At 46.0% G+C, this 15,482-nt stretch overlaps 1 protein-coding gene across 2 annotated transcripts in view; it reads right to left on the reverse strand.

Moving 5' to 3' along the window:
* cnksr3 (cnksr family member 3) overlaps window positions 1–15,482 on the reverse strand; it is a 102,172-nt gene that overhangs the window by 28,068 nt on the left and 58,622 nt on the right. For both annotated transcript variants that reach the window (XM_078404712.1, XM_078404711.1), the window contains exons 6-7: window positions 5,443–5,502; window positions 4,883–4,951 (exon numbers count right to left, since the gene is read on the reverse strand). In XM_078404712.1, the coding sequence (XP_078260838.1) occupies window positions 4,883–4,951; window positions 5,443–5,502 (129 nt within the window). The remainder of the gene's footprint in view (window positions 1–4,882; window positions 4,952–5,442; window positions 5,503–15,482) is intronic.

A 15,482-nucleotide genomic window follows, 5' to 3' on the forward strand; every position in this document is an offset into this window, starting at 1 on the left:
GTTAAGAAACAGAAAACTTCTTAATGTCATTAAATTTGGATATCCTAATGCGCTAGGAATTTGCATACTGAAGGTATCACAAAATGCTGGAGTAACTCAGCGGGTCAGGCAGCATCTAGGAGAGAGGGAATGGGTGATGTTTCGGGTCGAGACTATCCCGCGGTCTAGGCTTAAGCTCAGGGGTGACCGCGCTTTTGCGGTTGCAGCTCCTAGACTGTGGAACAGCATCCCTCTCCCCATCAGAACTGCCCCCTCCATCGACTCCTTTAAGTCCAGGCTCAAAACCTATTTCTACTCCCTAGCGTTTGAGGCTCATTGAGGAGACGCTGTGAACTGTTTGCGTGCTACTGTATATTTCTTTTTTTTTCCCATTGGAACCTAATCAGATGTACAGCACTTTGGTCAACGTGGGCTGTTTTTAAATGTGCTATACAAATAAAATTGACTTGACTTGACTTGACTTCTTCAGACCCTTCGTCTGATGAAGGGTCTCAACCCGAAACGTCACCCATTCCCTGTCTCCTAGATGCTGCCTGACCCGCTGAGTTACTCCAGCATTTAGTGATACCTTCGATTTGTACCACCGTCTGCAGTTATTTTCTTAAGAATTTGTATGCAGTGGGATTGTGGAGGACCTGGGGCTGTGAGGGAGGGAGTGGGGGGGGGGGGGGAACAAAGGTAGACCTGGCACAGGGTACTTTGTAACTTTGTCAGCATCCTTTATGTGGTGACTATTTGCACACCTTGGGTATTTTTGACAAAGAATTTCACTGTGCCCTCTCACATGTGGCAATAAAGTATTCATTCATTCGGCCCACCCACAAGTTGAACAAGGGAGGTAAAAATCTCTTAGGAAAGTGCCAACCCATCACACTTACAAACAATTTAGAAAAGTAGCCTTTCCTATGATAAATTGTTAAATTTGAATTACAAATCATGAACCTTAGCTGCCGCAGAAGCTCATTTTATTTCAATTCTTCGTGTACTCGTGCTACAGGTTCCAAAATAATTCGATTTAGGTCACAATGTCCAAATTAGCTTAAGGACACCTTTGTCCGACTTCTATTTATTGACACAAAATGCTGGAGTAACTCAGTGGGATAGGTAGCATCTCTGCAAATGGAAAGGCAGAAGGGAAAATCGGAAGTGTCGGTATTACAGTATAGCAAAGGGGATTACAGAGGCATGAGGCAGGAGCTGGCCAAAATTGATTGGAAGGAGGCCCTAGCAGGGAAGACGGTAGAACAGCAATGGCAGGTATTCCTGGGAATAATGCAGAGGTTGCAGGATCAATTTATTCCAAAGAGGTGGAAAGACTCTAAGGGGAGTAAGAGACACCTGTGGCTGACGAGGGAAGTCAGGGACAGCATAAAAATTAAGGAGAGGAAGTATAACATAGCAAAGAAGAGTGGGAAGACAGAGGATTGGGACTCTTTTAAAGAGCAACAAAAGTTAACTAAAAAGGCAATACGGGGAGAAAAGATGAGGTACGAGGGTAAACTAGCCAATAATATAAAGGAGGATAGCAAAAGTTTTTTTAGGTACGTGAAGAGGAAAAAAATAGTCAAGGCAAATGTGGGTCCCTTGAAGACAGAAGCAGGGGAATTTATTATGGGGAACAAAGAAATGGCAGACGAGTTAAACCGTTACTTTGGATCTGTCTTCACTGAGGAAGATACACACAATCTCCCAAATGTTCTAGGGGCCGGAGAACCTAGGGTGATGGAGGAACTGAAGGAAATCCACATTAGGCAGGAAATGGTTTTGGGTAGACTGATGGGACTGAAGGCTGATAAATCCCCAGGGCCTGATGGTCTGCATCCCAGAGTACTTAAGGAGGTGGCTCTAGAAATAGTGGAAGCATTGGAGATCATTTTTCAATGTTCTATAGATTCAGGATCAGTTCCTGTGGATTGGAGGATAGCAAATGTTATCCCACTTTTTAAGAAAGGAGGGAGAGAGAAAACGGGTAATTATAGACCAGTTAGTCTGACATCAGTGGTGGGGAAGATGCTGGAGTCAATTATAAAAGACGAAATTGCTGAGCATTTGGATAGCAGTAACGGGATCATTCCGAGTCAGCATGGATTTACGAAGGGGAAATCATGCTTGACAAATCTACTGGAATTTTTTGAGGATGTAACTAGGAAAATTGACAAGGGAGAGTCAGTGGATGTGGTGTACCTCGACTTTCAGAAAGCCTTCGACAAGGTCCCACATAGGAGATTAGTGGGCAAAATTAGGGCACATGGTATTGGGGGTAGGGTACTGACATGGATAGAAAATTGGTTGACAGACAGAAAGCAAAGAGTGGGGATAAATGGGTCCCTTTCGGAATGGCAGGCAGTGACCAGTGGGGTACCGCAAGGTTCGGTGCTGGGACCCCAGCTATTTACGATATACATTAATGACTTAGACGAAGGGATTAAAAGTACCATTAGCAAATTTGCAGATGATACTAAGTTGGGGGGTAGTGTGAATTGTGAGGAAGATGCAATAAGGCTGCAGGGTGACTTGGACAGGTTGTGTGAGTGGGCGGATACATGGCAGATGCAGTTTAATGTAGGTAAGTGTGAGGTTATTCACTTTGGAAGTAAGAATAGAAAGGCAGATTATTATCTGAATGGTGTCAAGTTAGGAGGAGGGGGAGTTCAACGAGATCTGGGTGTCCTAGTGCATCAGTCAATGAAAGGAAGCGTGCAGGTTCAGCAGGCAGTGAAGAAAGCCAATGGAATGTTGGCCTTCGTAACAAGAGGAGTTGAGTATAGGAGCAAAGAGGTCCTTCTACAGTTGTACCGGGCCCTGGTGAGACCGCACCTGGAGTACTGTGTGCAGTTTTGGTCTCCAAATTTGAGGAAGGATATTCTTGCTATGGAGGGCGTGCAGCGTAGGTTCACTAGGTTAATTCCCGGAATGGCGGGACTGTCGTATGTTGAAAGGCTGGAGCGATTGGGCTTGTATACACTGGAATTTAGAAGGATGAGGGGGGATCTTATTGAAACATATAAGATAATTAGGGGATTGGACACATTAGAGGCAGATAACATGTTCCCAATGTTGGGGGAGTCCAGAACAAGGGGCCACAGTTTGAGAATAAGGGGTAGGCCATTTAGAACGGAGATGAGGAAGAACTTTTTCAGTCAGAGGGTGGTGAAGGTGTGGAATTCTCTGCCTCAGAAGGCAGTGGAGGCCAGTTCGTTGGATGCTTTCAAGAGAGAGCTGGATAGAGCTCTTAAGGATAGCGGAGTGAGGGGGTATGGGGAGAAGGCAGGAACGGGGTACTGATTGAGAGTGATCAGCCATGATCGCATTGAATGGCGGTGCTGGCTCGAAGGGCTGAATGGCCTACTCCTGCACCTATTGTCTATTGTCTATTGTCCAGCATTTTGTGTCTATCATCGATTTAAACCAGTACCTGCAGTTCTTTCCTACACTTTTAGTTTTTTTTTAGATTTAGAGATACAGCGCGGAAACAGGCCCTTCGGCCCACCGGGTCCGTGCCGCCCAGCGATCCCCGCACATTAACACTATCCTACACACACGAGGGACAATTTTTACATATTACCCAGTCAATTAACCTACACACCTGTACGTCTTTGGAGCGTGGGAGGAAACCGAAGATCTCGGAGAAAACCCACACAGGTCACGGGGAGAACGTACAAACTCCGTACAGACGGCGCCCGTAGTCAGGATCGAACCCGAGTCTCCGGCGCTGCATTCGCTGTAAGGCAGCAACTCTACCGCTGCGCCACCGTGCCGCCACTTCCTGTTTATTTACTATGGCCCAGCTATAAACACCATAATCCCAACCAACTAATTTCCAAACTCTTGGACATGAGAGTCTACATTACCCTCTGCAACTTAACCCCCGACTTCCCGACCCACAGATAATGATATGTAAAAATGGGTAAAGGGTAGATCAATTGGTCGAAGTGGCCTTATCCACTAAACACCCAGCAAAACATCCCTGACATAACTTGCCTACAACTCTGCAGAACCCACTTGGTCCATCCACATCCATTCCTACCATTTACTTGAGATATTAGATATTTTTACGGCAGAGATAGATAGATTCCTGATTAGTACGGGTGTCAGGGGTTTATGGGGAGAAGGCAGGAGAATGGGTTTGAGAGGGAGAGATCGATCAGCCATGATTGAATGGCAGAGTAGACTTGATGGGCTGAACGGCCTAATTCTGTTCCAATCACTTATGAACCGTTTCCATCACTGAAATGAAACTTGGGCATTCCAAGGATGTCCTCCTGTAAGACGACACAGGTCACTCAAAACCTGGTCTTCGGCAATATTTGAGAAAATGTATACACTGTACAGAAAGTCAATAATGGTTCTTTACATAACCTAGTAGAAAACTAAATCTGTAGGACAATAAATAAATAACTAGCTAGTCTCCCACTATGTAAAGCAGAAACTTGTCCTCTGGGGACAATGAAACCACACACAACCAAGGAGGAGATGTCTGCTTTGGAACTCGCTGTGTTTAATGTTATCCAGGTACAAAAATATACAGTAGGAAGGAATAGCAGATGCTGGTTTAAACTGAAGATAAGACACAAAAGGCTGGGGTTAACTCAGCGGGCCAGGCAGCATCCCTGGAGAGAAGGAACGGGTGATGTTTCAGGTCTGAAGAAGGGTCTCGACCCGAAACGTCACCCATTCCTTCTCTCCAGAGATGCTGCCTGGCCCGCTGAGTTAACCCCAACCTTTTGTGTCTATCGTAAGAAAATATACACCCTGAACTATTGAGACAGCAGAGCGTTGTTTTGATCAGTTGATAAATTGACAATGCAGGCACTAGTTTAAAATGGAGAACCAGTTACTTTCAGCTTCAGGAGATCTAAATCAACGTTTGCTCGGTACTTACAACAGTCTGCTGATTAACCTGGATTACTTCATCACCAGCGTGGATCTTTCGTGATCTATCGGCAGGTGACTGCAAAACAGAGTGGAAATGGTTAAAGAACGTATCTATTCACAACTGCCTGCTTGATGCAGCATGTTTACCAACACTAGAATCACAAGCACTCTCGGCATGCCAAAGTACTAGCATTTTCTTGTTGCGGGTAACTTGATATTCAGTTTCACTCTCCATTACGATTTCGTTAACAAATGTAAAATATGTGGCTTTGAGAACAAAGGACATTGATCTGATGGTAACTATTCAATACAATCCTATTAACGCCCTTCCTTTGCCAAGGCATTGGTTATCAAGCAGACGTTCAATGTTGGAGACTACACAAGTGTTAGAAACATAGAAAATAGGTGCAGGAGTTGGCCTTCTTCGATATTCAGATACGGTCATTTGGATGTATGGTTGGTATGCTTTGGATTTCCAGACCGATTAATGCATTTATGATTCGTCAAATAAAAACTGGAATCAGCATTAATTAGTTGAAGCAGGAAAAAAGCAAATATCTTGCTTACATTTTCAGTTGTACCAGTGACAATGTGTAATCCGTCGTAGGTTGATTTAATGTACATGCCCTGGAAAATAATGTTAGAAAGGTTAAAATCAACAAAGCCATTTCAGCACAACTTCATCCATCTATCAAATTCAAATCTACATTCCCTATATGAAGTCTCATATCTTGAGGCCAAATCTAATTTTTGAGGTATTGCATGTTAACGGCAAAATTTGCATCAGGAAAGAGAGGAAAAATACGTGTTGGAAGGAACTGCAGATGCTGGTTTAAACCGAAGATAGACACAAAAAGCTGGAGTAACTCAGCGGGTCAGGCAGCATCTCTGGAGAAAAGGGATAGGTGACATTTCGGGTCGAGACCCTTCTTCAGGCTGAGAGTCAGGAGAAAGGGAAATGAGAGATATAGACGGTGATGTAAAGAGATATAAAACAAATGAATAAACGATATGCAAAAAAGTGACGATGATAAAGGAAACAGGCCATTGTTAACTGTGGGCTGGGTGAAAATGAGTGACAGACAATGAGACTCAACAAGACAACTTTGAAGCTGCTACAACTTGGGTGGGGGAGGGATGGAGAGAGAGAGGGGATACAAGGGCTACTTAAAGTTAGAAATATATAACAGGGTTAGTCAGTACAAACAGACAAGACTTGCTTGCATTCATTTCAACGGTATGCGTTCATTTAGTCAAGGCATCCAGTCGAAAACATCCAGCAAATTAATTCATAATGTTTACTTGCCGGGATTGCTGTAACTCTAATAACAATAATAGATCAAGACCACATCTAGGACAAAGCAGACAACTTAACCTGCACCTACCCTACCCGTCACCCAAAATATTCACGCTTTCTCCGAGGATTGGCGCTCCGTTATTTAGTTTAGTTTAGTTTAGAGATACAGCGCGGAAACAGGCCCTTTTGCCCACCAGGTCTGTGCCGACCAGCGATCCACGCACATTAACTCACTACACCCAGAGGACAATTTTTACATTTACCAAGCCAATTAACCTACAAACCTGCACGTACGTCTTTGGAGTGTGGGAGGAAACCGAAGAAAACCCACGCAGGTCAATAGACAAAAGGTGCAGGAGGAGGCCATTCGGCCCTTCGAGCCATAGCCGCCATTCAATGTGATCATGGCTGATCATTCTCAATCAGTACCCCGTTCCTGCCTTCTCCACATACCCCCTGACTCCGCTATCCTTAAGAGCTCTATCCAGCTCTCTCTTGAATGCATTCAGAGAATTGGCCTCCACTGCCTTCTGAGGCAGAGAATTCCACAGATTCACAACTCTCTGACTGAAAAAGTTTTTCCTCATCTCCGTTCTAAATGGCCGACCCCTTATTCTTAAACTGTGGCCCCTTGTTCTGGACTCCCCCAACATTGGGAACATGTTTCCTGCCTCTAACGTGTCCAACCCCTTAATAATCTTATACGGTCAGGTGGAGAACGTACAAACTCCGTACAGACAGCACCCGTAGTCGGGATGGAACCCGGGTCTTTGGCGGTGCGTTCGCTGTAAGGCGGCAACTCCACCGCTGCGCCACTGTGGCCGCCATATTTACAAAATATACTGTCTACACTCGCCTAGGTTTCTCTAGTAGAACATTCCAGATCCATGGCCTCTACTTCCAAGGTGGGCACCGGGGGAAGGGAAATACCCACCATAGATTCCACTCTGAGGCACACGTGTAACCTTTACATGAAGAGTATTGTTTCCCCACCCACACCCATCTCCCTGCAGTTCAAGGAAGCAACTCAATCACCTACTAGAATAAGGGGTGGGCTATTTACAACTGAGATGAGGAAAAACTTTTTCCCCCACAGAGAGTTGTGAATTTGTGGATGACAATAAAGGTTATTCTGATTCTGATCGGTTGGCCAGGTGGGCCGAGGAATGGTTGATGGAATTTAACACAGAGAAATGTGAGGTGTTACATTTTTGAGAGTTTAACAAGGGCAGAACCTACACAGTGAATGGTCGGGCTCTGGGAGCGTTGCAGAGCAGAGGGATCGAGGTGTGCAGGTACATAGATTCTTGAAGGTGGCGTCACAGGTAGATGAGGTGGTCAAAAAGGCTTTTGGCACATTGGCCTTCATTAGTCTGAGTATTGAATATGGACGTTGGAAGGCCATGTTGCAGTTGTAGAAGACGTTGGTGAGACCGCAATTAGAGTGCTAGAGCCATTGTCGTAGAGTGATTGATACAGTGTGGAAACAAGCACTTCGGACCAACTTGCCCACACTGGCCAACAATGTCCCAGCTACACTAGTCCCACTTGCCTGCGCTTGGTCCATATCCCTCCAAACCTGTCCTATCCATGTACCCATCTGTTACTTAAAGGATGGGATCGTCCCAGCCTCAATTAACTCCTCTGGCAGCTTGTTCCATACACCCACCACCCTTTGTGTGAAAAAGATACCCCTCGGATTCCTATTAAATCTTTTCCCCTTCACCTTGAACTGGTCTTCTGGTCGACCTCTGGTCCTCGATTCCCCTACTCTGGGCAAAAGACTCTGTGCATCTACCCGATCTATTCTTCTCATGATTTTGTACACCTCTATAAGATCTCCCCTCATCCTCCTGCGCTCCATGGAATAGAGACCCAGCCTACACAACCTCTCCCTGTAGCTCACACCCTCTAGTCCTGGCAACATCCTTGTGAATCTTTTCTGAACCCTTTCAAGCTTGACAATATCTTTCCTATAACATGGTACCCAGAACTGAACACAATATTCTAAATATGTAGGAAAATAACTGCAGGTGCTGGTACAAATCAAAGGTATCAGAAAATGCTGGAGTAACTCAGCAGGTCAGGCAGCATCTAGGAGAGAAGGAATGGGTGACGTTTCGGGTCTGAAGGGTCTTGACCCGAAACGTCACCCCTTCCTTCTCTCTTAGATGCTGCCTGCCCTGCTGAGTTACTCCAGCATTTTGTGATACCTACAATATTCTAAATGCAGTCTCGCCAATGTCTTATACAACTGCAAACATGTCCTCCCAACTTCTATACTCAATACTTTGATTGATGAAGGCCAAAGTGCCTAAAGCTTTTTTAACCACCTGCGACTCGACCTTCAAGGAACCATGCACCTGTACTCCTAGATCCCTCTGCTCTACACTACCCAGAAGCCTACCATTTACAGTGTAGGTCCTGCCCTTGTTCGACATCCCAAAATGCAACACCTCACACTTCTCTGTATTAAATTCCATCAACCATTCGACTGCCCACCCGGCCAATCGATCCAGATCCTGCTGCAGTTTTTCACAACCATCTTCACTATCTGCAAAACCACAGTGTTCAGTTTTGGGCACCATGTTATGGGAAAGATGTTATCAAGCTGGAAAGCTGGTGTCGGGATGATTTACGAGGATGTTGCCAGAACTCAAGGGTCTAGGACTCTATTCCTTGGAGCGCTGGAGGATGAGGGGTGATCTCAAAATCATGAGAGGAATAGATTGGGTGGACTCACAGTCTCTTGCCCAGAGCAGGGGAAACAAGAACCAGAGGGCATAAGGGTTTAATGTGAAGGGGTGGAACGATTTGATAGGAATCTGAGGAGTAACTTTTTCCACACGAAAGGTGGTAGGTGTATGAAACAAGCTGACGGAGGAGTTATTTGAGGCAGGGACTAGTGCAACATTTAAGAAGCAATTGGATAGGTACATGGATAGGAGAGTTTTAGAGGGATGGTTGATGGAATTTAATACAGAGAAGTGTGAGGTGTTGCATTTTAGAGGGATGTGGGCCAAATGCAGGAGTGGGACTAGTGTAGATGGGACATGTTGGTCAGTGTGACCAAGTTGGGCCGGGGGGCCTGTTTCCACACCATACAACTCTGTGACCAGCTAACTATTCACTCACACAAGGTTAGGTGACATAAGCTTGTTCATCGTAATGCAAAAATTAGCAGAGGCTCCAGTTTAAAAAAATATATAAAAAAGCTTTGCAAACACTACGCACTGACCATCTTCTATTAGACAATAGGTGCAGGAGGAGGCCATTCGGCCCTTCGAGCCAGCACCGCCATTCAATGTGATCATGGCTGATCATTCTCAATCAGTACCCCGTTCCTCCCTTCTCCCCATACCCCCTGACTCCGCTATCCTTAAGAGCTCTATCTATCTATTGTCAACTGTTCTCCCCCCCCCCCCTTCCCCATTTCCATTTGATCCACTTCAGTGCATGGCACTGTTGCAATACTGGGTAGGTAACTTAGCTTCCTGAACTTTCCAGTTGTGTGAAAGTCTATATCCCTTAACATCATGGCACAAAAAAAACGTTCCTATTTTGGTATTTATCCCTTTGAACTGTTTCACGCTGCCTCTTTCTTGCCCACTCTCCCAACCTGTCCAAGTCCTTCTGCAGGCTCAACGCTTCCTCCACGCTACCTGCCCCGCTCAACCTATTCTCGTATCATCTGCAAACCTGGCCGCAAAACCATCAATTCCGTCGTCCAAAACATTAATGTATAACGTGAATCGAAGGTATTTATTTCACAAAATGCTGGAGTAACTCAGCAGGTCAGGCAGCATCTCGGGAGAGAAGGAATGGGTGATGTTTCGGGTCGAGACCCTTCTTCAGACTGATGTCAGGGGAGGGGCGGGACAAAGGAAGGATATAGGTGGAGACAGGAAGATAGAGGGAGAACTGGGAAAGGGGGAGGGGAAGAGAGGGACAGAGGAACTATCTAAAGTTGGAGAAGTCGATGTTCATACCGCTGGGCTGCAAGTTGCCCAGGCGAAATATGAGGTGCTGTTCCTCCAATTTCCGGTGGGCCTCACTATGGCACTGGAGGAGGCCCATGACAGAAAGGTCAGACTGGGAGTGGGAGTTGAAGTGCTCAGCCACCGGGAGATCAGGTTGGTTAAGGCGGACCGAGCGAACGTGTTGAGCGAAACGATCGCCGAGCCTGCGTTTGGTTTCGCCGATGTAAAGAACTTGACATCTAGAGCAGATGTTTAATGTGAAAGTAGTGGACCCAACACTGACCCCTATGGAACCCCACTAGTCGCCGTTGATTTCCTCATTTTTATTGTTTTTCTCCAAGGACGTAATCACTGGGAGCAAGACATGATCCGCCATTTAATAACATTATATCAGAACCAATTTGGCATGCACACCACCGTCCATGGTCTCCATACCCCTCCACTCTTGCACTTAAAGTGTCTATCCATCGCAGCCTTGAATATCTCCAATGATTCCACCTTCAGAGCTCACTGGAGAAGAGATCTCTAGAGTCATGGTCAAAGACAAATTTCTCATCTTGATCATGGATATCATATCATATCATATCATATCATATCATATCATATCATATATATACAGCCGGAAACAGGCCTTTTCGGCCCACCAAGTCCGTGCCGCCCAGCGATCCCCGTACATTAACACTATCCTACACCCACTAGGGACAATTTTTACATTTACCCAGCCAATTAACCTACATACCTGTACGTCTTTGGAGTGTGGGAGGAAACCGAAGATCTCGGAGAAAACCCACGCAGGTCACGGGGAGAACGTACAAACTCCTTACAGTGCAGCACCCGTAGTCAGGATCGAACCTGAGTCTCCGGCGCTGCATTCGCTGTAAAGCAGCAACTCTACCGCTGCGCTGCCGTGCCGCCGAATAGATTACCTCTTTTTTCCCCCCAAACTACCCACCCAAATTCTTGATATCCCACTGGTGAAAAGAACCTCCTAATGTCCATCCTAAGATCAGGCTTAATGTCTCTTCATAGATTAACCTCCATTCTAGGAATAAACCAAATGAACCTTCTTCCACACTCTCTGCAATGCAAATATATCCTTTCTTAAATATGGAGAGAAAAACTAAACACTGTAGCTCGAGATTTCACCAGTACCAGTATCATGTAAATTTGTATCAAAACTTACTTTATACTCCATACCATGGGTAATAAAAGTCAACAATCATTTAACCTTTTAAACCTTGGAGAAAAACGTTTTAACTCAGAGAGTTGTGAATCTGTGGCATTCTCTGCCTCAGAAGGCAGTGGAGTCCAATTCTCTGAATGCATTCAAGAGAGAGCTGGATGGAGCTCTTAAGGATAGCGGAGTCAGGGGGTATGGGGAGAAGGCAGGAACGGGGTACTGATTGAGAATGATCAGCCATGATCACATTGAATAGCGGTGCTGGCTCGAAGGGCCGAATGGCCTCCTCCTGCACCTATTTTCTATTGTCTATTGTCTAAATTATTTCTGCACGTGTAAGTAGTCTATTTCATGCACTGGTGTCTCCAGATCCCTATCCACCAGAGCATTTTAAAATCCCACTCCATTTAAACTAATACCTTTCATTCCTCCTTCCAGTGTTTAACCTCCCATTATGTCCCCCCTGCCAAGTTCTTGCCCATTTACTCAACACATCCACTGCAGTGTCCTTCAAACCTGCTGTCCCTTTGCAAGTATATTCGGCTCAGGTACACCCAGTCCCTTCATTCAAGTCATTAACAACAGACCCGAAAGCTGACTCCCAAGCTGTGAACCCTTTAGCACTCCAATGGGGTCAAGGAAAGAGAGTTCACCTCGCGCGCGGCCCTGTTTCCACCAATCTTTCCACCACCACCACGCACAAGACGCCATTGTGTGCAGACGCCGAGAAGTGTGTTCAGCTCTGGCTGAACAACTTCTAATCCTGTGATGTGAACTCGATGAGAAGAAGCACTCCAATAATTACTGACAGCCAATCCAACAAAACTGACTTATCCAAGATATTGTTTTCTTTTAGTCTGCCATTCCCTTTCCCATGCCAATATACTCAAGCGTGTGCAATCTCATCTTATGCACTGATTTTTTTACATGGTACATTATTCAATGGTTTTTCAACAATAAGACTAATAAGAATATATTGAGCTCTTTGGTACACTGTATTAACATAATCTCCACCCAGTGAACTATACCATTTAAAATCTGCTGCTCAAATGCAAAGATATAAGCTTGCAGATTCCAAAGATTCTTTCCGTGTTATAACTAACAAGCCTAGACAGGTTCCATTATAATATGGATTAAGTATTAGCTGTTTCACATCAGGTTTGTGACATTCTCAGTGCTGATAGTTACTGTGCCAAAGGATCAATATTATGACCAAGAATCCTGGCAATTTTTAATCTGGGTGCCAAACCACGCGGACTTGAAGAAAATGCTCCCCAAATTCTATCAGCATGTTAAATGTGCTACAAGAGGAGCTAACACACTGGACAAGGTCTACTCCAACATCAAGCTGGGCTACAGGGCTAGACAACTACCACACCTGGGTCAGTCGGACCATATGTCCCTGTTTTTAATTCCTGCATATGCCCCCCTCAGGAAAACCGCTCCTACCATCACAAAGACCATCACAACTTGGCCTGATGGTGCATCTCAGCAGCTGCAGGACTGCTTCGACAGGACCAACTGGGATGTGTTTGAACACCGGGACCTGGAGGTGTTCACAGACAGTGTACTATGTTACATTAAAAACTGCATGGACACTGTCACAGTGGACAAACGCATCCGGGTCTACCCCAACCAGAAGCCCTGGATGACCCGGGAGGTCCAGCGGCTGTTAAAAGAGAGGAACACTGCTTTTAGGTCTGGCGATAGGGCTTTATACAGCATGGCCCGAGCTAACCTGAAGAGAGGCATCAGAGAGGCCAAATTAGACTACAGGAGGAAGATAGAGGACCACCTGGACAGTAACAACAGCAGGCAGGTGTGGCAGGGGATCCAGTATCTAACCAACTATAAGACCAACCTTGGAGCTGCTGAAGGTGACGCCTCGTTGGCAGAGGAGCTGAACCTCTTCTTTGCTCGCTTTGAAGTGGAGCCACCCGAGACAGCCATATCACACCACATGGTCCACAGCAGCCTAACCCTCAAGATAGAGGAGCATGAGGTGAGGCGCACGCTGCGGGCCATCAATCCAAGGAAGGCTACTGGACCCGACGGCGTCTCTGGACGCGTGCTGAAGGACTGCGCTGACCAGCTGGCTGGAGTCTGTACGAGGATTTTCAACCAGTCTCTGGCCCAGTCCACTGTTCCATCCTGTCTGAAGTCCGCAATCATAGTCCCCTTGCCCAAAAAACCCCACATTTCCAGCCTCAACGACTACCGGCCAGTCGCACTCACACCAGTGGTGATGAAGTGTTTTGAAAAACTGGTCCGGGGTCATATCACATCACTCCTGCCCCGAAGCTTTGACCCCCACCAGTTTGCGTACAGAGCGAATAGATCCACAGAGGACGCTATAGCCACAGCCCTCCATGCTGCACTGTTCCACCTGGAGCAGCCGGGGAGCTATGTGCGGATGCTCTTTGTGGACTACAGCTCTGCCTTTAATACAATCCTTCCCCATAAACTGGTGGACAAACTGGGGGACTTGGGACTTCCACACTCCACCTGCATGTGGATAAATAGCTTCCTGTCAGCTCGCAGCCAGAGAGTCAGAGTGGGCCATCACACATCCACGGCCCTCAGCCTCAGTACCGGCTCTCCACAGGGCTGCGTGCTGAGCCCCCTGCTCTACACCATCTATACACATGACTGCACCCCCGCCCACCACAGCAACACCATTGTCAAATTTGCGGATGACACTACGGTGGTGGGACTCATCACCGGGGGGGACGAGTACGCCTACCGGGATGAGGCGGAGCAGCTGACAGTGTGGTGTGGAGAAAATAACCTGCTCCTCAACACCTTAAAGACAAAGGAAATAATAATAGACTTTAGAAAGAATAAAACGGACATGGTACCATTATCTATCAGAGGGGAATGTGTGGAGAGGGTGGCGGATTTCCGCTTCCTGGGAATCCATATTGAGGAGGACCTGACGTGGAGCGTGAACACCTCTGCGCTGCTGAAAAAGGTCCAGCAGAGACTGCACTTCCTGAGGGTGCTCAGGAAGAATAACATCACTCAGAGACTGCTGTTGTCCTTTTATCGGTGCTACATTGAGAGCATCCTAACATACTGTGTATGCGTATGGTACACCAGCTGCACAGCGGCTCAGAGGAAAGCGCTCCAGAGGGCCATTGACAACGCCCAGAGGATTGTCGGCTGCCCTCTACTTACCTTGGAGGACTTACACAGTTCCCGCTGCATCAAAAAATCCCAGAGTATTATAAAGGACATTTCCCACCCCGGACACTCCCTGTTTGAACTGTTACCGTCAGGCAGACGGTACAGATCTACAAGGACAAGGACAAACAGATTTAAAAATAGTTTTTACCCCACTGCTATAAAGGCACTAAATGTAGCCGCCAAGGAACGCAGGGGCGATACATAATAAGAGACTGTGAAATCGACAGAAGGATGTAGGGTTGGGTGTTTATGCGTGCTATTTTCATGATATTTATTTTAGTTGTTTATCTGTTTTAAAATATTTTACCTTGTATGTATCGTTAGCTTTTAGAAATGTTTGAATGGTGCACTGACTGGCTGACATTTTACAATTTCGTTGTACATGGCTCATGTTACAATGACAATAAAGGAACTATTCTATTCTATTCTATTCAAATATCCATGCCAATCACGTTAGCCTTGAGTGGCATTTACATTTCCATCTACCTGCACTTGAAAGACTGGAGCGACTAGGCTTGTATACACTGGAGTTTAGAAGGAAGAGAGGGGATCTTATCGAAACGTATAAGATTATTAAGGGGTTGGACACTTTAGAGGCAGGAAACATGTTCCCAATGTTGGGGGAGTCCAGAACAAGGGGCCACAGTTTAAGAATAAGGGGTAGGCCATTTAGAACTGAGATGAGGAAAAACCTTTTTCAGTCAGAGAGTTGTGAATCTGTGGAATTCTCTGCCTCAGAAGGCAGTGGAGGCCGATTCTCTGAATGCATTAAAGAGAGAGCTAGATAGAGCTCTTAAGGATAACGGAGTCAGGAGGTATGGGGAGAAGGCAGGAACGGGGTACTGATTGTGAATGATCAGCCATGATCACATTGAATGGTGGTGCTGGCTCGAAGGGCCGAATGGCCTACTCCTGCACCTATTGTCTATTGATGTAGAGGAAAATTATACCCAAAACCTTCAAA

This window comes from Rhinoraja longicauda, chromosome 9 (genome assembly GCF_053455715.1).
Source record: "Rhinoraja longicauda isolate Sanriku21f chromosome 9, sRhiLon1.1, whole genome shotgun sequence".
NCBI lineage: Eukaryota > Metazoa > Chordata > Chondrichthyes > Rajiformes > Arhynchobatidae > Rhinoraja > Rhinoraja longicauda.